Consider the following 24,580-nt stretch of genomic DNA (forward strand, 5'->3'; position numbering starts at 1 on the left):
TTCCCAGGCTAGGTAATCAGACCTGCAGCCTCTGGCCTATGCCACAGCCACAGCAACACCAGATCCAAGCTATGTCTGCAACCTACACCACAGCTCACGGCAACGCCGGATCCTTAACCCCCTGAGCAAGGCCAGGGATCAAACCTGCAACCTTATGGTTCCTAGTCGGATTTGTTTCCGCTGCACCACAACGGGAACTCCTGATTCCCAATTTAAAATAGGGGAGTGGTGGGTGTTCCCCTGGTGGTGCAGTGGAAACAAATCAGACTGGTATCCATGAGGATTCGGGTTCAATCTCTGGCCTCACTCTGTGGGTTGGGGATCAGGCATTGCTGTGAGCTGTGGTGTAGGTTTGGATCCCGCATTGCTGTGGCTGTGGTGTAGGCTGGCAGCTGTAGCTCTGATTCAACCCCTAGCCTGGGAACTTCCACATACCATGAGTGTGGTCCTAAAAAGCAAAAAAAAAAAAGAGGTGTCCCTTTGGCTTCTATGTTGAGTAGTGAGGGCAGGAATGGGGCACCCAGCCTGCAGCCAGTGGAGGCAATGGGGAGGGGCTGGATTTTGGATGCATTTTGGGGGTAGAAATAAGAGTGTTTGTTCAAGCGTTCACACAGGGTGTCAGAGACAAGGAGGAGTCAAGGCTGATTCCCAGGCTCCGGTCTGAGCGATCAGAAGGAAGAAGTCCTTTTCAAGGCGTCCTGTGGTGGTGCCACAGGTTAAGGATCCGGCATTGTCCCTGCTGTGGCTTAGGTCGCAGCTGTGTTGCTGTTTCCATCCCTGGCCTGGAAACGTCCTAACGCCTCAAGTGCAGCAAAAAAAAAAAAAAAAAAAAAAAGAAAGAAATCCTTTTGGAGAAACCTGTGATAGGAGCAGGTTTGCAGAGGAGTGGCGACCAGGAGTTCCATTTTGGCCCAGGTTGGAGTTCCCGTCTTGGCTCAGCAGAGACAAATCCGACTAAGTAACCATGGGGTTGCGGGTTTGATCCCTGGCAGGGCTCAGTGGGTTAAAGATCCGGTGTTGCTGTGAGCTGTGATGTAGGTCGCAGATGTGGCTCAGATCTGGCTCTGCTGTGGCTGTGGTGTAGGCCAGCAGCTGTAGCTCCGATTCCACTCCTAGCCTGAGAACCTCCATGTTTAGGGTGCGGCCCTAGAAAGACAAAAGAAAAAAGAAGAAAAAATTTGGGCCCAGGTTACGGTTGAGTTGCCAAATGCAGAAGTGGAGCAGACAGGTGGACAGAGGATGCAGGCGCCTCCAGCCGAGGATGCTCTACGTGCCCTGAAGCCACAGGCAGGACTGTGGACCCAGCGGCCACCGGGAGGCCCACCCACATGCAGAGGTGGGGGCGGAGCCTCGGAGGAAGGCGGGCCGACTGAGCCTGGGCTCCCGGAAGCCCTGTAGAAAGTGTGTGAAGAAGGAGGGGGTGATCAGCTAAGATCAACGCTGCCCTTGAGGACGGAGGAGAATTGTCACCGGTTTGGCAACGTGAAGATGGGCGACCTTGAGAAAGCAGCGTGGGTTGAGAGGTGGGGCCAAAAACCTGACCAGAGCAGGTGGAAGACAAAAAGAAAGGATTTGGAGATAGCAATCATGGATGACTCCTTCAAGCAGTTTTGGTGGTAAAGGGAGCAGAAAATGGGGCAGTAGCTGGAAGGAAAAGGGGGTTGAGAGGGTTTTTGGTTTTTTTTTTAAGATGTGAAAAAAATGTTAATTGCTTTTTTTTTTTTTTTTTGCCACACTTGCAGCATGTGGACCCAGATCTTTAATCCAGGCCACAGCTGTGACCTATGTGGCAGCTGCAGCAATGCCAGATCCTTAACCCATTGTTCCCGGCCAGTGATTGAACCCGAATTGCAGCACTGCAGAGACACCTCTGATCCCGTTGGGCCACAGTGGGAACACCCCTTAATTGCTTTTTTAATTTAAATTTTATTCAGTTTTGAATTTGAATGTAATATGTAACCATAATCCCAAACATCAAAGATTCTTTTCTTTTTCTTTTTGTCTTTTTTTTAGGGCTGCACCCGCGGCATATGCAGGTTCCCAGCCTAGGAGTCTAATCACAGCGGCAGCTGCCAGCCTGTGCCACAGCCACAGCAACACCAGATCCAAGCCGTGTCTGAGAACTGCACTGCAGCTCATGGTAACGTTGAATCCTAAACCCACTGAGCAAGGCTGGGGATTGAACCCTCGTCTGCATGGATACTAGTTGATTTCGTTTCTGCTCCAGCACCACAATGGGAAGTCTGCGCTTTGCTTTTTTTTTTTTTTGTCTTTTTTTTGCCATTTCTTGGGCCGTTCCCTCGGCATATGGAGGTTCCCAGGCTAGGGGTCCAATCGGAGCTACAGCTGCTGGCCTACACCACAGCCACAGCAACTCTGGATCTGAGCCACATCTGTAACTTACACCACAGCTTACAGCAACGCCGGATCCTTAACCCACTGAGCAAGGCCAGGGATCGAACCTGCAACCCCATGGTTCCTAGTCGGATTCGCTAAACGCTGAGCCACGATGGGAACGTCACGCGCCTTGCATTTTTATGCTTAGCAATGTATCCTGAATCTCATTCTATGTCATTACGCAGTGAGCATTCTCATCCTTTTTGATGTCTTCATACTGTTTCACTTCATGATACACCATGTATATTTTTCATCCAGTCCTCCACTGATGGACAGTCATTTGAGATGGGTTCCAATATTATCTCCACTTTACAGAGAGGCTCTGGTGTGCCAAGGGGTTCTCGGGCTCGGCCGTGGTTGCTCAGCTAGGGCGCTGTGGCCTGGGAATTCCATGGCCTCAACCACCCACTGGGCTCTCCTCCTCCTGGATTAGTTTCCAGCCCTATTTCTCCCTCCCTCCTACACTCCTAGCAATTATTTTGCCATCCTTTTGTTCATTCAAATAACGCATATTTAGCAGCCCTGATCTTGTGCCAGGCACCGGCCTAGGCCCTGAGGACGTGGGGGAACAGGATGGAAACGTCCTCTGCCGTTGAGGAGCTTGCAGACCAAGTCTTTGTGCGGTTTTGTGAGCCACCTCAAAGCGTCCGTGGAATGGCACAGAGAATTAATAAGGACGCCTGGTCCCTGTTTTTCCTAATGAGGAAACCAGCCGTGCCAACAAATGACTGTTGCGATCCTGTGAGCTGAATACCATAAAAGAAGCCTGGGAACCCAAAACATTGAGCTCAGCAATGCTGGCCTCGCCCCCCAGCCTGGCCCTCCTCCAGTTTCCCATCTCAGTGAAAGGCCTCAGGCGCTGGCTCCTCCCACTTCCGTTCCCAGGTCCTGCACCCTGATGCTGACACCATCCCCTGACAACCTCTGGACGGGGCCCAGCTTTGCTTTCTGTGGGCTCTCAGCGGCCCAGCCTTGCTCCCGCCTTCTCTTACCAGGGCTACTCAGGAATTTCCTTCCTGGCATTCCTGTCTCCACATCAGCCCCTTCCCATCCACTGTTCCCTCCAGCCCATGTGTCACTGTGTCATTTCCTAATTCTAACCTGTTTTGTGTTGTCTTTTTAGGGCCGCATTGCAGCATATGGAGGTTCCCAGGCTTGGGATCAAATCAGAGCTGTAGCTGCCGGCCTACCCCACAGCCACAGCAACACGGGATCCTGGTGTTTGCATCCTTGGGGCTGGAAGCTACCAGTGCCTAGAGGACAGAAGGGAGGTGAGGCTGGAGAGGAAGCCTGGGTTTAATCCAGAACTCTCTGTGTGGGCACAAGAGATTCCTGAAGGGAAGGCTTTTGTGACAGTGTGGAGGTCGCTTGCAGGAAAGATCCAGTCCAGGAGCTGGGATGTGTGGTGTCTAAACGCCACGGTGGCAGGGAAAAGAATTTCAGGGCGGTAGCAGTGGGAATGGAATGAAAAAGGGGAATTTGAGATTTGAGAGAAAGAATTAATATAATCTCCTAAACACACTGGTACTGAGTGCATCTTAGGAATGATGTTAGCGGATTGTGGGAATACAGAGCTGAAGTAGCATTTCCCCCTGTCTTCAAGTAGCTCAAATCCTAGGAGAGGCAAACAGGCCTATAAATAAAAATATAGATGCTGGGAAGGCCAAATTCGGTCCCTGCAGCCAAACTCATGGAAAGATCCCTATTGGTGTGAAATCAGCAAGGTGAAGCACCATGCATTTCTTTTTTCGCTGTTGTTCTTTTTTTTTCATTTATAACGATTTTTATTTTTTCCATTACAGCTGGTTTACAGTGACCATGCATTTCTGAGTGCCTCTATCATATACTCCAAGTCTCTTTTTATTTGTTTAAATTTTTATTTGACTAAAACATGGCAGTGAGGAGCTCCCGCTGTGGTGCAGTGGGTTAATGATGGGACTTGTCTCTGTGGTGTTGCTGATTTGATCCTCGGGCCACCACAATGGGTTAAAGATCTGGCGCCTGTGGTGTAAGGCTGTGGCATGGATCCAATCCCTGGCCCAGGAACATCCATATGCCATGAATGTAGCCTAAAAAGGAAAACAAAAAACCAAAAAACCACAATGCGGTGTATGCAACTAGAGATTATCATATGATGTGAAGTCAGAAAGAGAAAGACAAATACCGTATGATATCACTTATATGCAAAATCGAAAATATGACAAATGGGAGTTCCCTTGTGGCTCATTAGGTTAAGGATCTGGTGTTTTCACTGCAGTGGCCTGGGTTGCTGCTGTGGCTCGGGTTCAATCCCTGGCCCAGGAACTTCCACATGCCACGGTGGGCATGGCCAAAGATAAAATAAACTAAACTATGGCGAATGAATGAAACTATCTGCAAAACAGAAAGAGGCTCACAGACACAGAGAACAGACTTGAGGTCGCCAAGGGGAAGGGGGCTGGGAAAGAGACGGAGCAGGAGGTTGGGGTTAGCAAATGTAAGCTATTATACATAGAATGGATAAACAACAGGGAGCTATATTCAATATCCTATGATAAACCATAGGAAAAGTATATTTTAAAAAGAATGTGTGTTTATAACTGAATCACTTTGCTGTGCAGCAGAAATTAACACAATATGGAAAATCAACTACACTGCAATGGGAGTTCCTGTTGTGGCACAGCGGAAACAAATCTAACTGGTAACCATGAGGTTGCCGGTTCGATCCCTGACCTCACTCAGTGGTTAAGGATCTGGCGTTGCCGTGAGCTGTGGTGTAGGCTGCAGACACGGCTCAGATTCTGCATTGTTGTGGTTGTGGCATAGGCCGGCAACTGTAGCTCCAATTAGATGCCTAGAATGGGTACTTCTATATGCCAGGGTTGTGGCCGTAAAAAGCAAACAAACAAACAAAAACTATACTGCAGTAAGAAATGACAAAACAGGAGTTCCCGTCGTGGTGCAGTGGTTAACGAATCCGACTAGGAACCATGAGGTTGCGGGTTCGGTCCCTGCCCTTGCTCAGTGGGTTAAGGGTCTGGCGTTGCCGTGAGCTGTGGTGTAGGTCGAAGACGTGGCTCGGATCCCGCGTTGCTGTGGCTCTGGTGTAGGCCGGTGGCTACAGCTCCGATTCAACCCCTAGCCTGGGAACCTCCATATGCCGCGGGCGCGGCCCAAGAAATAGCAAAAAGACAAAAAAAAAAAAAAAAAAGAAAGAAAAGAAATGACAAAACAAGACACTGCAGTGTAGAGTTCACTTGTAGGGCAGTGGGTTAAGGATCTGGCATTGTCACTGCAGTGGCTGGGATAGCTGCTGTGGCTTGGGTTCCATCTCTGACCCAGGGAACTTTCACATGCCACAGGCATGGCCAAAACCAAACAGACAAGGAACACCCCCCCCCCGCAGTGTATTTCCACGAAGGCTGTGTACTGTACAGATTTGTATGGGGCCCACTTCTACCACTTAGCAGCCCATGGCCTTAGACAAGGTATGGAATTCTTTTTTTTTTTTTTTTGTCTTTTTGCCATTTCTTGGGCCGCTCTCGCAGCATATGGAGGTTCCCAGGCTAGGGGTCTAATTGGAGCTGTAGCCGCCATCCTACACCACAGCCACAGCAACGCTGGATCCGAGCCGCATCTGCAACCTACACCACAGCTCACGGCAACGCCAGATCCTAAACCCACTGAGCAAGGCCAAGGATCGAACCCGCAATCTCATGGTTCCTAGTCGGATTCGTTAACCACTGCGCCACAACGGGAACTCCAAGGTATGAAATTCTTTTAGTCCAAGCCCATGTTAGCTATCACATGAAGATGAGTGAGACTGGAATGTGGTGAGACAGAACAAACCAGGGCTGGAGGAGTGGACAATGACAAGACCACGCAGGGCCTTGTGAGCTATGATAAAGATTTTGGACCTTATTGCTAATTCAAAAGTAAATCAGTAAGGGTTTTTTGGTTTTTGGTTGTTTTTTTTTTGTCCCAATTTATTATCCCTTTTCAATTGAGATGTAATCTGAATTACAAGTAAATGCAAAGATCTTAAGTCTTGAGGTCGACGAGTTTTGACAACTGTCTACACCTGTGTAACCACCGGCAAAAAGAAGATACAGAACATTTCTATCATCCTATAAAGGTCTCGCCTGCTCCTTTCCAGCCCAGTGTCCCCGATTCCAGAGTATTGAAGGGTCTAGGCATACTGTGTTTGCATTTGGAAGGGCCGGCTGCAGCGTCGAGGTAGGCCTGAGCCAGGAGAGTACTGCACAGGTCAAGCAGAGATGGCCCGGTGGCACAGAGGTCGCCTAGCAACCTGAAAGCGTTGCCTGGGATTGACGATTCCACGCAGGCGGAAGGGGTGGCCCCGTCCCGAGCAGACCGGTACGTAGCCCCGCCTCGCGACGGGGCGGACCGAAGCTTCTTATTGGTCGGTCTCCCGGAAGCTACCGGATTTGGACTATCGTCCGTAGTAGTGCTGCTGGCGTGGGTCCGCGGTGCGTGGCGGAGGCACGTGGTGCGTAGTGCGTGGTGTGTGTGGCTTGACTGGGCTGCGCGCCCCTCCCGCGCGACCAGGAGGTCCTCCCCGTGGAGCCTCAGCTTCCTCTGCTTGCAGTAGAGGAGCACGCCCCTTACGGAGATACCCTAGGCCCCGGCTTCCAGCTCCGTTGCCGACCTGGGGGGCTCCGGGACTGGGACCGACAGAGCGGGCTCCGGCATCCCCGCCGCCCCGTCAGCGACTGGGACCGACAGAGCGGGCCCCGGCATCCCCGCCGCCCCAGGTGTCTGTGCGTGACTGACACTCGCGTTCCCAGAGTCCCCCGCGCAGGCGGGATGTTTGTCCTGGTGGAGATGGTTGACACCGTGCGGATACCCCCGTGGCAGTTTGAGAGGAAGCTCAACGACTCTATTGCCGAGGAGCTGAACAAGAAATTGGCCAACAAGGTACTGACTGGGTCCATGGGGTCGCTGGCCGGCCTTGGCCGGAGAGGGCCCAGCGCTGCTTACTTGCCCGCTTTCGGCCTGTCGGTGCCAAGCCTCGGCCTTGGGCAAGTAGCCTAACGTCTCAGAGCTCGGTTTCTTCACCTGTGCATGGGATAGGGGTAATCCTTACCCCACAAGAATGTTGGAGGGAATCAAAAGAAAAACTGGGCTTGAAAAAAAGGCCGTCGTGGAGTTGCCGTCATGGCTTAGCGGAAACGAACCTGACTAGTATCCTTGAGGACACAAGTTCGATCCCTGGCCGCAGTGGGTTAAGGATCCAGCGTTGCTGTGAGCTGTGGTGTAGGTCGGAGACGCGGCTTGAATCTGACGTTGCTGTGGCTGTGGTGTAGGCTCCGATTTGACCCCTAGCCTGGGAACTTCCATATGCCGCGGGTGCAAAATAACCAAAAAGGGGGGGGGGGAAGGGGGAAGGCCGCTGCAAGTGGGACCCTTCCGAATTATTTTGCTTTTTTTTTTTTTGCTTTTTTAGGGCCTCATTCGCGGCATATGGAGGTTCCCAGCCTAGGCGTTGAATCAGCTACAGCTGCCGGATCTACGCCACAACCACAGCAACCAGATCCCAGCCGCCGTCTGCAACCTACACCACAACTGCAACGGTGTATTCTTAACCTGCTGAGCAAGGCCAGGGATCACACCTGCAACCTCATGGTTCCTAGTTGGATTCATTTCCGCTGCGCCACGATGGGAACTCCTTACTTTGCAGTTTGGGGCAGGTCATTTACCCCATTTGGGCTTCAGTTTCCATATGTAAAGTGGAAATAATAATTGCTGTCCAACCATCCATTGTTTCTGGGAAGGTGGATGGTAGTTTAAAGTTGGCTGTCACGTTTATTTCTGCAAAAGAACGCTTGTGCACCTTTTATGTGCCAGGCCTGCATGCCTTAGTGCCAAGTCGTCAGAGGCCTTCCCACTGCCTTTTCTTTTCTTTTTTTGCATTTTAGGGCCACACCCATGGCATATGGAAGTTCCCAGGCTAGGGGTTGAATCAGAGCTGCAGCTGCCAGCCTACACAGCCACAGCAACAAGGGATCCGAGCCATGTCTGGGACCTACACCACAGCTCACAGCAACACCGGATCCTTAACCCTCTGAGTGAGGCCAGGGATCAAACCCAAGTCCTCATGGTTACTAGTCGGGTTCGTCAGCACTGAGCCGCAGCAGTAACTCCCTCTCATTTTTTTTTTTGCTGGCCCGGCCCTCGGCGTGCTGAAGTTGGCAGGCCAGGGATTGAACCTGTGCCACAGTAGTGACAATTCCAGGTCCTTAGCCCCTGAGGTAGTAGGGAATTCCTGTTTAGTTGATTTCTGTTTTTCTCTTTCCCTCTCCATGAGAGCATGAACTCTTGTCTTCTTCCCCTCTGTCCCCCATATTTACGTAAGTGTTTATTGAACGAATAAAAGACAAGCTTTTGCTCTGTAGTCTCGTGGGAAAAGCAGATGTGAGCAAGCGATTCCCACAGTTGAGTGTCTTTAGACAAATTGAGCTAAATGCTATGAAAACAGGTGTTCGCGAACCCATGGAATGACAGAATTTCACCTGCAGTGAGGGAGACAAGAGGCTTTATTAGGAAGGTGATGCTTGAGCTGGGATCTGATGGTGAGAAAGAACTAATTTAGCAGATTTGTCTTGGAGGACACTTCAGGGCAAAGCGTAGAGCTGGGCAAAGACACTTCTGGAAGCAGAAACAGCGTGTGCAAAGGCCCTGTGGCAGGAGGGAGTCTCGCACCTAACATGGCATGGAGGAGGCTGGTGTGGCCTGAGCAGAGGAGGGGGAGCCAGGCTGGAACTGGGCCCGTGGGCCTTGATCAAGTAATGACCTTCATCTGTAGAACAGCAGGAGGTAATAGGCTGAGGAGGAGCCAGCGGGAGGAAGATTGGCTGGTTTGAAACAGGAGGCAAGTCTCTTCCATAGAGGCTTAAGTCGCAGAAGATGGGGGGTACAGACCTGGGGGGAGTTGTTGGTGGAGAGAACACAGGGAGTCCTTAGTGGATGGTGTCTGGTTACTTTGTGAGGTAGGAGAGGGGGCCGCTAAGGGGACAAAGAAAAGATGTGAAATGACCAAGAAGGGAGTGTAGTCCCTTTGTGCCACACGTCCTTCAGTGACCTGTTGGGACAAGTATTTCCGTATTTAATCATTTGAGAGGAGGCTGTCCAGCCAAGGTCCCGTTGTGCTTCCAAAACCAGCCATTCTCTGTGCCTCATGGTGGTGAGGTCTGGCCAGGACTTTGAGTCCTCTGAGCTTCTTGCTGAGCCTTGAACAGTCTGGCGTGGTCTCTAATTCGGGGATGGTGACGCTGGTGTCAGATAGGCAGACACCAGTGGCCCGTCCTTTGGAGTAGCACGAGGTGGACATGGGGCATGGGACGTCCTCTGCCTGTTTTCTGCACCGTCTCAGGGCCTCCCGTGTGTCACTCTGCCGGCCCCAGTCCCTGTTTTTTTTTTTTTTTTTTTTTTTTGATAGGCAAGAAATAGATTTATTAGGATAGGACACTTGTGAGAGATGCAAGCGGGCAGGCACGGAAGCTCTGCTCCCCAGCCCCAGTCCCTGTTGCCACATTTCTGTGTCTGAGACTTTGTGAGCTGAGCGGCGATAGCTGTGGCTCTGACACTGAACCGTCTGCTCTAGAATGGACTCGGGACCTTAGAAAGTGTAGGTGGAACTGATTCTTCTTGGTAATGATCCTGAGCCTTGATTGAGGGTGGTTCTTTCTAGCAGGTGAGCTGGGTGCAGGCGAGGGCGTCACATCTGTTCTCTCTTGATTTAACAAGCCCACCGCCTGGTGTGTCCATTTTTGCAGATAGGGAAACTGAAGCCCAGCAAGTGACCTTGGCGGTCACACAGGGAGTCGTGGAGCTGCCATCGCAACCTGCGTCTCCCTTGTCACCCAGGCCCTGTGCATTGCAGAGCTCAGCATCCTACTGGGGTTGGGTTAACCAGCTGTAACACAGGGATGCCCTGGGCTGGGGGGAGGCCCCGAGTCAGGAGGGACTGTCCGGGGAGCTGGGCCCGAGCGTCACTGGGTGGGAACTTGGACACACACAGGTTGTATACAACGTGGGACTCTGCATCTGTCTGTTTGACATCACCAAGCTGGAGGATGCCTACGTGTTCCCTGGGGACGGCGCGTCACACACCAAAGGTAAGTACCCGCTCCTCCCGGGCGTTGGGTTTCTCGGGGCTGTTTTCAGTCGGGGGAGGGGGTCCTGGTCTGGGGGTTGGGAGACCTGGGGCCTAGTCCTGACTCTGCCAGGAACTTCCTGGGTGATCCTAGGCGGAATCTTCCCCTCTCTGGGCCTCGGTTTCCCACCTGTAAGAAAGGGGACGTAGACCAGGTGGTTCTCAAGGCCTCTGCAGCTCTGAGACTGTGGTTCTGTGTCCCCTGTGGTCTCATGTGTGATTGAGCCCTGCTCTGTCTGGCTCTTAGGCTGCTCAGGTAGGGGTGTGTGGCCAGACAACGGGAGACACTTGGAGTTGTCACTGCCAGGTTAAAAGTGGGGAGAGCAGAGTTCCCGTGGTGGCTCAGTGGTAATGAACTGACTAGTATCCATGAGGACGTGGGTTCAGTCCCTGGCCTCCATCAGTGGGTTAAGGATCCGGCGTTGCTGTGAGCTGTGGTGTAGGTCACAAGTGCGGTTTGGATCCCACGTTGCTGTGGCTGTGGTGTAGGCTGGAGGGTACAGCTCTGATGGGACCCCTAGCCTGGGAACCTCCATATGCTGCACCTGTGGCCCTAAAGAGCAAAAAAAAATTAAATTTAAAAATTAAACACAAATCGGGAGAGCAGAGGGGAGCCCAGTTACCCCTCTTGGAGGGGGTGGGAGACTTTGAGGGGCCCCAGGACATAATGGTTAAAAGTATGCCCTCCAGGGAGTGACCATTGTGGCTCAGCAGGTTAAGAACCCAACTGGTTTCCACGAGGATGTGAGTTTGACCCCCGTTCACTGGGTTAGGGATCCAGTGTTGCTGTGAGCTGTGGTGTAGGTCGCAGGCAAGGCTTGGTTCCCCAGTTGCTGTGGCTGTGGTGTAGGCTGACAGTTGCAGCTCTGAGTCAAACCCTAGCCTGGGGACTTCCATTTGCTGCAGATGCAGCCCTGAAAAACCAAAACAACACAAAAAAGTATGGCCTTTGGGTTTAAATCCCAGCTCTGCTACTTACTTGCTGTGTGTCCTGAGCAGAACATGTAACCTCTCTGTGCCTCTTTTTGTCTTTGGTAAAATGCAGTTAACAGTAGGCCTTCTCTTATAGGACTGTGGTGAAGATTACTACGGAAATACATGCAAAGCTCTTAGGCCAGGACCCTGGCACTGTGCGCGTGCTCAATGGCTCATGTACTTGAATCGTTGCTCCCGATTCTGTGGTTCTCTGGGCCGGCTTGGCTTGTGCTGGAGGGTGTGGGGTGTCTGGTGGTTGGCAGACTGGTTGGGTGGGGGGCCGGGGCTGGACTGCCCATCTCTGCTGCTGAGTATCTCTGGTCTCATCCTTCAGGAGGCCTACTCGCACCAAAGCACAGCCGGAGCCCCAGGGCACAAAGGCTGTTCAGGCCTCTGCTTATGTCCCATTGGCCAAAGCGGGTCATGTGGCCGAGGCCAGCGCCCAGGGATGGAGGAGCAGGCTCCCTCTGGATGGGAGGCTGCAGTCACACGGCCAAGGGGTGTGCACCCTGGGTCGAGGGGTGGTCACGAGACCTGGAGGGAGGGAGGGGTGGAGGGAGGGTCACCTCGAGGCGAGCGCTGGGGAGGAAGTGGGGCCTTCTCTCTCCTGCCTGCACCAAACCAAATCAGAGCAGAGGGCAGGGGCGCCTTCGGGGTGGTTCGGGGCCTCAGGGTGGAGGCCCGCTCTCGCCGTCAGCTCACCCGCCTGTCCTGCACCCGCTGAGTCAGAGGCTCTGGCCTGGGGAGCCCGGTGGTGGGCACGCGAGGCCACGTCCAGGGAGCCCTGCCCTCGCCTGTCCTGGGGGGTCAGCCTCGGCACAGAGCTGTCCGAGCTTTCCAGAACGTGCCGCGCGGCTGCCTGGTGTGCGGCTGCAGGGGCGCAGTCCACGCGGGCGGCTGCGCGGGGCGAGGGCGGCTCCGTCAGCCGCAGAGGGAGACTCGAGAGCCTCGTTTGCGGAGAAGGACGCCTTCGAGCTGAGCCGGCTCTGGCGTTGGACGGGCCCGGCTGTCCAGGAGGCAAGTGGTGAGGGGCTCAGAACGTGAAGAAAAACCCAGAAAAAAGTTCCGTCTCAGGAAGTGGCGTCCACTCATTTGGTGGTTTCTGCTCCTGGCAGGACTTCTGGCAGGTGCTCTCCCCCCTCACGCCCCTTGGCCCTGGTCCCCCGTGTTCTTGGGGACGAGGTACCGAGTAAGTGGAGCGCTGGGTTAGGCCTGGCACACGGATCCGGATTTGAATTCTGGCTCTCCCCCCTCCCCGGCTCCATGGGGACCTTGGGCAGGTAACTGCCTTCCTCAGCCTCAGTGTCTTCATCTGTAAAATGGGATTAACACGCGCGCCTCTAAGGCTCCTCATGGTCCCTCAAGTGTGGAGCAGGGTGAGGTGTGTTGTGTGGTAGGGATCAGTTGTCAGGCTTCGGGGCCCACCCCGAGCCCAGGCCCCGCTCCCACCACTGCCCACCAGGCCTGTGGCCGAGGGGGAGTGGGGTGGGTGGGTGGGTGTGTGCGTGTGCACGCGCGCATGTGCTTCACCCGGCCTCTGCCTTCGCTTAGAGGGTTGTTCATTTACCAGTCGACCTCTAGTTCGTTCTAGGACTGCTTGTACCTGGGGCACATGCCCTCTCTCGGGTCTGGAGAAATGGTACAGCAGTAGGAGTCCCTGCCTCACACAGCGATTGCGAGTGAACCAGAACAACCGTGGGAAGCCTTTGGTTGCTGCCTGGCACACGGCAAGTGTCATGAGATGCCAGCCTCTGATCTGTGCCCCTGGCCCTGATCGGCCAGCCTTACCCCACTTAGGGCACCTTGACATGGCACCAGCCCCATGTTCTCTGTGCCCTCAGGTCAGCTAGACCCGGTGCCCGCCTGCTGCCCTCGCCTGTGGCCAGCTTAGGGCCGCCCTGGACTCTGGAGCGGCCTGTCTGTGCTCACCGTTTGCTTTGTTCTTTTTCCTTTTTTCAGAAGTTATGATAAAACATAGGTAACGTAGAATTTGTCACTTTAACGACTTTTAGTGTCTAGTTCAGTGGCATTCAGGACATTTCCTTCATTGTGCGCCATCACCACCATCCACCTCCAGAACTTTCTTCTCTTCTAAGACTGAATCTCTCTCACACTAAAGAGCAGCCCCCCGCCCAGCCCTGGCCACCGGCGATCTGCTTTCCGTCGGTGAATTCGGCTGCTCCAGGCACCTCATGTGGGGGATCGTGCTGTTGGTCCTTTGAAGAAACTCTCTACGTCCTAAAGCAACTTGCTATCCTGGGACAAAGGTTGTTCGAGCCCACACCTAAGGACGGGTCTTTGTCTTCTTACTGGTCCTTCAGACCCATCCTTTTTGACTTTCCAGGCTTCCTACCTGCAGGTGAAACATCCCTAGAGCATCAGGTGGGGCCCTCGGGAGGTGGCCCCCAGCACAGCACTATCCACCTGGCCCTCCAGCTGGTCTCTGGCCTCCTTTATAATTTTTAATTAAGATATAATTCATATACCATAAAATTCACCCCCCCCTTTTGTTGGCCGTGCTCAGGTCAGATTGATCCCCAGCCACAGCAGTGACAACACCTGATCCTTAACCTGCTGACCACCAGGGAACTCCAGAATTGACCCTTTTAAAGCATAGAACGCAGTGGCTGGTATAGTCACAGAATTGTACGGCTGTCACCGTTGTCTCATTCCAGAACAGTTTTTCGTTCGTTCGTTCGTTCTTTCGGTCTTTTTAGGGCTACCCCCACGGCTCATGGAGGTTCCCAGGCTAGGGGTCAAATTGGAGCTGCAGCTGCCAGCCTACACCACAGCCACAGCAATGCCAGGTCTGAGCTGCGTCTGCAACCTACACCACAGCTCATGGCAATGCCGGATCCTTAACCTACTGAGCGAGGCCAGGGATTGAACCTACATCCTCATGGACACTAGTTGGGTTCGCTTCCACTGAGCCGTGGTGGGAACTGCCTCAGAACAGCTTCATCACCCCAAAAAGAAACCCCGGGGAGAGAGACGGACCGGGTGTTTGGGATTGGCACCTGCGTGGTGTACTTCTTTACGGAACGATGGTCTGCTGGATGGCGCAGCTGGTTTTGCTCAGTGCTTGTGACAACCTTTATGGGAGAAGAATCTGAAAAGAATGGAAACGTGCATGTATAACTGAATCACTTGGTTGCACAGCAGAAATTAACATTGTAGATCAACTGTACTTCAGCAAAACATTGCAAAATGAAAAAAAACTGTAGTAAACCATTAAAAAAAAAAATGGAGTTCCCTGATAGTCTAGTTGGTTAAGGATCTGGCCTGGTATTTGTCAGTGTTGTGGCTCAGGTCACTGCTACGGGGTGGGCTCGATCCCTGGCCCGGAAACTTCGCATGCCACGAGTGTGGGCAAGAAAAGAACTAAAAAAATATATATGTGTGTATGTGTGTGTATATGTGTGTGTACATATGTATATGTGTATATATATGTGTGTGTGTATATGTGTGTGTGTGTGTATAAAGAAACCCCATATCCATCAGCAGTTATCCCCCTCCCCGCTTGGCTGGTCCCTGGCAGCCATCAGTATATGCTTTCTGTGTCTGGATTTGCCTATTCTGGACGTTTCATATGAACAGAATCCTATAAGATGTGACCTTTTTAAAAAATTTTTATTATAGTTGGTTTACATTGTTCTGTCAATTTCTGCTGTCCAGCAAAGTGCCCCAGACACGCACACACACACGTATACATTCTTTCTCTCATGTTAAGATGCGGCCTTTTGTGACTGGCTGATTTTGTGCAGCACAGTGTCTGCAAGGTTCATCCATGTTGTTGCCTGTGTCGGTACTTTATTCCTTTTTGAGGCCATCGTATGGACGTGTCACATTTTGCTTATCCTGTCACCTGTCGAATGGGCATGTGGGTTGCTCGCCGTTTGCTTTTGGATGTGCTTGTTCCCGACTCGAGTCCCTGAGCACAGGATCATGTAGTGTCCTGCACCCGTAAGCCCAGTGCCCAAACTAGGCCTGGCACAGATCTGGCAGAAGCTCTGTGGGGCCTTTCTTAAGCTGAATGGATGTTGGGATGGACAGGGGACAGAGTTTTTCTATACTGTGTGTGGTGACATCTGCCCTCGGCTGCTCCATCGGGGTCAGCCTGAGCCTCTCCCCTCTGGGTGATGCCCAGGCTTGCGTGTGTCTCCCCACAGGGACGGAGGGGGCACCAGCTGCCCCTCTCCTTTCCCGCCTGGTGGAGCCCTGTGGAAGCAGCCTGGCAGGGATCTAGGGTCAGGTGGTCCCTGCTGTCCCCAGGGTGAGGCTGGCAGACCAGGCAACTGAGGGTGCTGGTAGCAGAAGCTGTCTGAGGAAGGTAGGTTCAACTCCGAGGCCCTGTCTGGTGGTTTAGAGACCTGAAGTCCTCTGCTGGCGGAACAGCTGAGTGGCTGGGAGCAGGTTCTCAGCCTCTCTGAGCCACTTCCTCACGCACAGAGGTGGGTTGTGATGGGCACTGGGCGACTGACAGGGGGAGCCTCATGGTCGTTCTCTAGCCCTGGCCGTGTTCAGGCCCCAGACGCTGCCTCCGGGGCTCTCGGCCGGGGCGGGAGTGATGCAGAGATGGCCTTGGCCAGGCCACGGAGTCGGTGTGTGATGTGGGCATAGACCTCACCTGTGTTTTCCTTGGAGTCAGGTGAGTGGGGACAGCAGGACCTGAGAACCCGCAGAGGCATTTTTGCTGCATTATTGGCCCCAGTTTCAGGGCATTTTTAGCATTTTGTGCCAGGTCAGAGTTGCGCCTGGGGCAGACTTGGCCAATCAGCAGGACGGGGAGCTTGTTTCCAAACCTGGTTCTCTTTGCCGTTGCTTCTGCCCTCGTTAGAATTTAAAGGAGAGCCTGGAGGACGGTTGGGATTGACTTTGGAGTCATCGCTGGCCCAGAATCTGGGCTCAGGCGTGACTCATCTCATGGATTTGGCAGCCAGGCCTCAGTTCCAAGGCCAGTGCTGCTGGCCTCTTATGAGGGTCAGGCTGTGGCCTTGCAGGAGGTGGGGGTGAGCCGACAGGTCCAGGCCCACAGGGGCGCCTGGCCTGGGCTCTGGGGGGACACTGGGCCGCGTACTGTGAGTAAACGTGGCCACCAGAAAGTGCGGGCTGCCAGAGGCAAAGCCGCTGATCCTGGTGGCCCGCATGTCACCAACCCGCTGTCTTGGCTTCCAGTTCACTTTCGCTACGTGGTGTTTCACCCGTTCCTGGACGAGATCCTGATTGGGAAGATCAAGGGCTGCAGCCCGGAGGGCGTGCACGGTAACGCGGGCCCCGAGTCCTCAGAGGGGCCCTGGGAGCACAGCGGGGACAGGTGGCCTGGCCAGCCCGCCTCCCGTTAGCTTCTGTGCTGGGCTGCGTGGTCCGGGGAGGGGTCAGACACTGAAGCGGAACCTTCCCAAGTGGTCTGAGTAGCTGTGAGCGAGGGGGACACGCAGTCCCCTCGTGTGACAGGGAGGACCTCGGCCAGCTGGGGGCCCTCACCAGGTGGCACAAGTCAGGACCCCGGGGCGGGCGTTGGAGCTGGCAGAGGCGACTCAGTCCTCGGGTCTGCTGCTCCCCGCGCCCGGCAGGGGAGGGGCTAGAGCTCCTTGGGCAGCACACGTGACAGGGACTTGCCTGTCGCCGCGAGCCCTGTCCCAGGCTGTCCCCTGTGTGTCTTCCAGTCTCTCTAGGGTTCTTTGATGACATTCTCATCCCTCCGGAGTCGCTGCAGCAGCCGGCCAAGTTGTATCCTCCCAAGGTTAGAGTGGGTCACAGAGGAGCCCTGGGTGGCCCTCAAGCTGGCCCTGGGTCTGGTGGCCTGATGCCGCTGGCCTCTGCCTCCTCCTCCGGGCTGCATTTTGCTCTGGGGGCGCCGGCCGGCCTGTGCGTCCCCCACGGACCGTGGTGTTTCCACACCTGCGCCTCCGTCTGGGCCGTCAGGCCTGGTTCCAGCTCCTTCGCTTAGGTCGTCGCCTCAGGAATCCTCTCCAAGGTCACCTCCCTCTAGAGGTCCGCCCGGCTGGCCCACCTCCCCTCCTCTGCTCGAGGGCTTGGCTCTGCGGGTCCTGGGCTGGTTTAAGATCCCCTTGCTGGCTTCTCCCGTTGTCCCTGTCCCAGCACCCTGTGCACGGGGTTGCTGTTTCTGTGGGTGTCACTGAGCCTGCCCACTGGGAGGGACCCCACCTGTCCCGCTGCACCCACAGTGCCCACATGGGACTGAGGAGAGGCAGGACCCACCTGCGGGGCTGCTGCTGGAGGGCAGCCTGGCCCTTCAGTGTGGACTCTGTGGATGCGGGCACCCGGGCTGTGTAGGGATCCCGGTGTGCCTGTGTGTGTGCAGGTGTGTGCTCACGCGTGTCTAGCTGGTTGGGCCGGGGCAGAGTTTCCAGGGTTTTTGACTCTGGAACTTGTCAGGAAACCTGGCCCAGGCTGGCTGGTCCCTTGGGCTGGTGACCTCCCCTCCCGTGTGTCCTCCGGAAGCTGGCAAAGCCCTGCACTGCCTGCTGGTCAGAGCGCGCAAGGCCCGGAGATGGGCCTGGCGCTGGGCACAAGGTGTGGCCAGCTCAGCTGTGCTCGGGCCACCACGGGTCCCTGGAAAGCACTTTCCTCGTGTGCTGTTTGACTGCCTCCCCGCTGAGCCCTGGAGGGTAGGCCGTGCTGCAGGTGCTGCTTTCGCCAAGGGGACCCGAGGCCTCGGGAGCTTGGGCCTGGGCCCTGGTGGGTGGCGGAGCTGAGAGGCCTCGCGGGCCCCAAGGGGCTGGGGTCATTCCACATTGAGAGGCCAGCTGGGCTCTGCTCTGGCGCCTCCTTCCTGCTGTGTTGCGTGGTGCCAGCCGCACGTGGGCCCAGCCTGGGTCCCTGCGCTGCGGACCTCTGGCTGCTCCCTGTGGGCCCGGGGCTGGCCCGACCCGGCCTGGCCTCCTGCACCTGGGCCGGGCCTGTTTCTGTGACTTTGCAGACACAGCAAGCTCGGCCTGGGATTGGGTTTCCTGGGGGTGGGCGCCTTGGGAGGAACCCCCAGCCGCAGGGCTCCCCTGCGCCCTGGTTGTTGCCTTGACCCTGCGCCCTGCCCAGCGACGAAGCAGAGCAGGTGTGGGTGTGGGAGTACGAGACGGAGGAGGGGGCGCACGACCTGTACATGGACACTGGCGAGGAGCTCCGCTTCCGGGTGGTGGACGAGAGCTTCGTGGACACGTCCCCCACGGGGCCCAGCTCGGCCGAGGCCGCCTCGTCCAGCGAGGAGCTGCCAAGGAAGGAGGCTCCATACACGCTTGTGGTGAGCTGTGCGACGCCCCCGTTCGAACCGCGGGAGGACCCGCCAGACCCCATCCCCCCATGGCGGTCACCTCTCCCTGGGTGACCTGCGGGCCCGGCAGGGACCCACGCAGCAGGGTCAGGGCTGCCGTGGCTCTTGGGAAGGGGGGTGAGTCTGACCCCTGCCCACGAGAGAGGGACGAGGCTGCTGATCAAGGGGCTGAGGCAGAAACCAAGAGAAAGACTTCAGGGTGGGGTGACCCTCGGAGCTGGTGGCAGGGACAGCCATTTCTGACCGGGTCCCTTTTGTCTTTTACCCTCATGGAGCCAGTGACACATGACAAAAGGGGGACCTCAGGGGCCTGCTGGTAGGGTTTTCTGGTATTCATATGGGTGGCCCCGGGCATGCCCCCTCCATGTGTTTGGAGGCAGGGGCTCGGGGTCACACGGCCTCTCTGGCAGGACTAGACCCCAGGTGGCTTGGAAGGGCAGGCCAAGGACTGGTCTGCTGGTGCCTGTGTGTGTCACCAGGTCTGGGGGCCGTGGCCCCAGTAAACCAGCATTTTCTGGACAGGCCTCAGGAGAGGCTGGAGGACAGGTGTCTGGACCAGTGGGGGTGCTGGTGTGGCTCCCAGATGTCCCCAGAGCCTCCTGATTGATTGGCACCAGCCCCACCCTCGCTTTAGCCTGTGCTGGGCTTGCTGGGTCCCTGGAGGGAGGGGCCCCTCTGCTGGAGGTGGCTCCAGCCCTGAAGGTGCCTGTTCCTCTACCCCCGGCAGGGATCCATTTGTGAGCCGGGCCTCGGCCTTCTCTCCTGGTGGACTAGCAGCTAGCCCTGCGCCTGGACAGTGGCCTGCGGCCGGCCCTGGAGACCACAGCGCTTCTGCGGATGCCGAGGAGTGGAGACCGTCCCTCACCAGGTTGTGGCCGCCCCCGACCTCCCAGAGCCGACGTCTCAGCCCGGTGGACCGCTGCCTCTCCGCAACAGCAAAGACATGTAATAAATGATGGACGAGCCACCCTGTCTCAATGATGTGAGGTCACCGGGTTGCCACAGCTGGCACAGCATGTCCTGCCTCACCCCAAATCACTTCTGGAGATGCTCCAGCCCCCGCAAGCAGGACTTGGGGGTTGAGAGGTCCAGGCGCCCTCAGGCCAGGCTCTGGACTGGCAGAGCTTGGCATAGCTGCCAGGTGCTGAGCCGGGTCTGACCTTGTAGGGCCAACCACCTTCCTTCCCACCAGCATGTGGACTCAGGAAAATGGAGGCGGTGGGCTTGGCTGGCCTAAGGGGGCGAGGGCTGGTGACCTGCTCTTGTGCCCCCACCAGCAGTACAGCAGGAAGCCTTGGGCCAGCTGTCACTCTCGGACTTCGGCCACACCAGGAACACCCTGTGGGTCTGTCTGCTGGTGATGCGGGATCCTGGCACCAGCAGGCGCCTCCTCGTTTATTCAGCAGAGTGGCTTTGCCAGACTCACTCCTGGCAGGACTGGGACATGGTCGGTCTGGTAGCACCACCAGATGTCTGTCAGGCCAGCCTTGTCCTGATGAAGGGGTCTCCCGGCTCAGGTTCAGGCGGACACGGGCCTGGAGGTGCTCCAGCGAGAGGAGCAGTTGCAGAACGGTGCCTGCTGCCACTTTGTGCTGGGGGGGGACAGTGCACAGAGGAATGGACGAGTTGTGACCTTGGACGTGGTGGCCTGTCTGTAAAATAGACACTCTGGGGCAACTCAATGCCCAGGGGAAGGGGGAGGCTCTATCTTGGGCCCACTCCCCAGCGCAGCTGGGAAGCTACTGTAATATTCGGGGGTAGGGAGGCGGCCTGGTAGGGCTGAAAGAAAAGTCCCAAGTGTGGTGACGGGTCCAGCTGTGGCGGGGCTGCCGGGCAGCCGTGGTAATGGAGTTGGTAATAGCACAGAGAAACCACCACTCACAGAGCAAGAGTCACTGGATTTAGATTCTTATTTTCTTTGCAAGAGCAAAAGGTTTCTTTAAAAATCCTTCAGCTACCAGTGAAATGATCAGGCAGGAGAAAAATTTAGATGGAAGTCTTATCATCAAAAATAAATACAGTTGCATGAAGCTGCTTAAGATCTGAATCAAACTAAAAACAGGAAGGCAAGGAGTTGAAACATTACGAACCTCGCCCCTGTCCCCAACTGGCGGCCACTCCGTGGGCCAAGGGAAGAGAGGGCCTGGCCGCACCCTCTCGGAGTGAAGCCGTGGCGGGATCAGCTCAGGTCCGGCTCTGATGACATGGACTGCACTTGGGACAGCGGAGCTGGGTCTGAAGAGCAGGACGGACGGTGGGCAGTGGTGGCAGAGCAGGGCCTTATTTCTGCTGCAGCTCCTTCATTCTGTTGAGGGCACTGCCGGCGCGGAACCACTCGATCTGGGTCTCGTTGAAAGTGTGGTTCAGCAGGATGGTCTCCTGGGTCCCGTTGGGGTGCTTGATGATGCACTTCAGGGGCTGTGAGGGAGGGGCAGGTGTGGGTGGGCTGCGGCTTGGGAACGTGGCCCCAGGTCGGCCAGGCCGTGGGAGGGCTGGGCCAGCAAGGCGGCCAAGTCCCAGGCTCGCTCTGGGCCTGGGGGGACCAAGGTTAAGACCTGGGCGGTTTAATGCCCAGAGTCCTGCTGGGCACGAGCTGGCGGCCTCTTAAGTGCTGAGCCTGGGCCAGCGAGCGGCCTGTAGGCGGGCCTGAGCTGGCTGCGCCCGCATCGCCAGGAAGGCGCAGCTCTCTGAACGGTGACTTGAACTGAAGGCCCCTTCTAGCGGGAACAAAGGCTCGTGGGAGGAGGTGCAGGTGGGGCCGGGTATAGAAGGAAGGGAACCAAAGTGGCTGCCGCCCCTCCCCCTTATCAGCAGGGCCCTGGGGAAAGGGGCTGCCTGACCCTCCCGCCTTCCCTGGCCCCTGACCTTGCCAGGGGCAAAGTCCTTCAGGCCCTGGATGGTCAGCTTGTCCACGGGGTGGATCTTGTTGTAGTCCGCTGGGTCGGCGAAGGTCAGGGGCAGCAGGCCCTGCTTCTTCAGGTTGGTTTCTAGAAGGCAGAAGACACTTAGTCCACAGGGACAGGTCCCGCACCGCCCAGATCTGCAAGGAGCCTCGCCATCCAAGCCAGATAGGGCTCTGGGAGAGACAGCCCTGGTCCTGCCGTGGTGGGACACACTGGGGCAGTGACCGTGAGAACCAGGGTGGCTGCCCTCCCAGTGACGTGGGGCCCCGTGTTGGGTCCCCGTCATGTGTACTCTGTGCCGTGTTTCACAATCGGAACATCCTTTGACCACGTGCCCCAGACTTCACTTGCTTTGGTCGGCAGGTTTGGAAGGAGACCAGCACATGCTGCAGATGGAGGCTGAGGCGGCCACACAGCCTGTGCGCGGCGGTGGACAATGGGAGCTGTGTGGACGCAGCCTGGAAACCAGACACCGGGCTCTAGGCCCGCTGGGGCCTTGGGCTGCCAGTGAGGGAGTGGATGGGGCTGGGCCCCGGCCCCAGCTCACCGTGGATCCTGGCGAAGCTCTTGGTGATGATGGCCCGGCCCCCGAGGTGGCGCGGCTCCAGGGCCGCATGCTCCCGGCTCGAGCCCTCGCCGTAGTTCTCATCTCCGATCACCACCCACCGGATGCCGTGTTGCTGTCAGAAAGGGGAGGAGTGAGTCTGAGGGAAGGGGGCTCACCTCCTGCTTAGCTCTGGGGCTCTCAAGGCTCACAGGTCAAGAACAAGTGAAGCTGGAGGTGGCTCAGGCCCAAACCAGGCACTGGGAAGATGGTGACAGACAGGGGCCCTGACTGCAGGGGGCCTGGGAAGGTGTTCAGACGGGAGGCAGGTGGGGGGTGGAGGGCACAGCGTGGGAGCAGAGCCAGGCAGAGGGAATGCAGCGGGGGTGACAGACGTGGGACTGCCTCCACGGCACTGGGACACAGTTCAACTGCTGAGCTGCCGGTGTGGACTCGGGGGTGGAGAGCACCCACCCTGCCCCACCAGCCACCAGGAGGTGCCAGAGGACCCCCACCCCTGTCCCCACCACCTCTGATCCACCTTGTAGTAGCGGGCAGTGTCAGGGACAGGACCAAACTCCTGGGTGACAGCATTGCGCACGGAGTTGGCCTTGCCGTTTTCAATGTTGATGGCACCGATGAGCAAGTTATTGGAGATGTTGTCCAGGTGCCCACGGAACTTGAGCCAGGGGCCAGCAGCCGAGATGTGGTCAGTGGTACACTTGCCTTTGACCTTGAGTGGGTGAGCAGAGAAAACAGGTCAGGGCATGGCGTCTGAGTGGTGGGTGAAGGGTGAGGCCTCTAGAAACAGGCAGTGGACCCCAGTGGCTGCAACCCAGGAATGGTGACAAGAAAAGCATGTCAGTGGGAGTTCCCGTCGTGGCTCCGTGGTATTGAACCTGACTAGGATCTATGACGATGTGGGTTCGAGCCCTGGCCTCACTCAGCAGGTTAAGGATCTGGCGTTGCCGTGAGCTGTGGTGTAGGTCGCAGACACGGCTCGGATCCCGCATGGCTGTGGTGTAGGCCAGCAGTTATAGCTCTGATTCGACCCCTAGCCTGGGAACCTCCATATGCCACGAGTAAGGCCCTAAAAGGGACAAAAAATAAAAAAAAAAGAGAAGCACGTCAGGCTTTCACATATGGTCTGCAGTCTTGGCATCACCACACTCAGGCCAAGAGGGCTCAGGCCAGACTGTCGCCCACCCCCCAACAAAGGGGCAGAGACCGGACATGGAGGACAGGTATGAGATGCCCAGGCCAGAAGACCAGCTACAGACCTTGTGTCAGACACACAGAGGAGCCAAGGGATGTGTCTGGGTTTTGGCTGGTGACTGATCAGTTTCATCTACCTCGTGGGCTTAACAGCGGCTGTGTCACCGCCTGGAGACCCCTTAGTAAAGAGGGTAAGTGCATGCCTGACACGCGCCTGAGGCCTCTGGCCACACCACAAAGGCCAGTCTGCTCCACTCCCAAACACAGGCCGTACCCACTGACACCAGTGGTGGGAACAAAGGAATCAGTGGCTTTGGAGACCTGCTATGCAGGGTCACACCTAGCCCCGGCCCTCCCTGTGCCGCATTCACACCACCAGAGGTGGCCCTCACTAGCTGCAGCTGGACTGCTGAGCCAGACAGCAGCTGGCCAGACCCGCTCTGCTCGGTCCTGGGCAGTGGGAAAGGGGACCGTGGGTGACAGATGGCCTCGGCGCCCTGCCGCCAGGCCTCCCTTCCTGCCCCACCCTGATCTGGCCTGTCTCCTCCACCAGGGCCCGGAGGCGGGCGAGCTGGCGGGCAGGGCTGCGCTCCCCAGCCCCTACGCCACCGACCTTGATGAGAATCTGCAGGTCCTCCAGGTCTTTGCCGTCCCACTTGTCGAAAGGCTCCAGGAGCTGCAGGCGCTGGCTGGTGGGGCTCACGTCCACCCGCTGCCCGCTGCTGTCCTTGGGGGGTGCTGGTACGTGTCCTGTCCAGGGTCGAACTCCTGCAGCAGGGGACAGGGCGTGATGGCACCACACGCTCAGTCCCCACATGGACAGGCTCTGGCCCCTCCCTCCTAGCGACAGTGGCTGCCTGGGGTCCCCGGGTCGAGGCGGCAGTGGCAGCGCCTGCTCACCGCTCGGGGAAGCTCGTCTGCGTCCGGAGCCTCCAGCTTGAACTTCTTGCCATCCTTGCCTGTCAGGAAGTCAGTCTCTGGGTTGAACTTGAGGGTGCCAGCGATGGCCAGGGCGGTGACAATCTGAAATGGAGGTGGCCCGCCTGTTGGTGAGCACCCAACACGAATCCCGTCCTCCCACCTCAGCAGAAGCCCAGACC

At 56.5% G+C, this 24,580-nt stretch overlaps 2 protein-coding genes across 3 annotated transcripts in view; one reads left to right on the forward strand and one right to left on the reverse strand.

Annotated features, from left to right (window-relative positions):
• On the forward strand, window positions 6,114–20,895 carry POLR3H (RNA polymerase III subunit H). Of its 2 annotated transcripts, none has more exons than XM_001929133.5 (6): window positions 6,114–7,314; window positions 10,418–10,514; window positions 16,703–16,789; window positions 17,194–17,257; window positions 18,587–18,788; window positions 19,546–20,895. In XM_001929133.5, exons 1-6 carry the CDS (start codon window positions 7,204–7,206, stop codon window positions 19,597–19,599), a joined length of 615 nt encoding a protein of 204 aa, XP_001929168.1. In that variant the 5' UTR covers window positions 6,114–7,203; the 3' UTR covers window positions 19,600–20,895. The 2 variants fall into 2 exon arrangements, with proteins under 2 accessions (XP_001929168.1, XP_013837476.1); XM_013982022.2 differs by lacking the exon at window positions 6,114–7,314 and adding an exon at window positions 8,520–8,969.
• ACO2 (aconitase 2) overlaps window positions 20,807–24,580 on the reverse strand; it is a 56,641-nt gene continuing 52,867 nt past the window's right edge. The window contains 7 exon segments of the mRNA NM_213954.1: window positions 20,807–21,236; window positions 21,684–21,805; window positions 22,269–22,401; window positions 22,807–22,998; window positions 24,094–24,210; window positions 24,213–24,248; window positions 24,381–24,503. Of these exon segments, the coding sequence (NP_999119.1) occupies window positions 21,099–21,236; window positions 21,684–21,805; window positions 22,269–22,401; window positions 22,807–22,998; window positions 24,094–24,210; window positions 24,213–24,248; window positions 24,381–24,503 (861 nt within the window). The 3' untranslated portion in view covers window positions 20,807–21,098.

This window comes from Sus scrofa, chromosome 5 (assembly GCF_000003025.6).
Source record: "Sus scrofa isolate TJ Tabasco breed Duroc chromosome 5, Sscrofa11.1, whole genome shotgun sequence".
NCBI lineage: Eukaryota > Metazoa > Chordata > Mammalia > Artiodactyla > Suidae > Sus > Sus scrofa.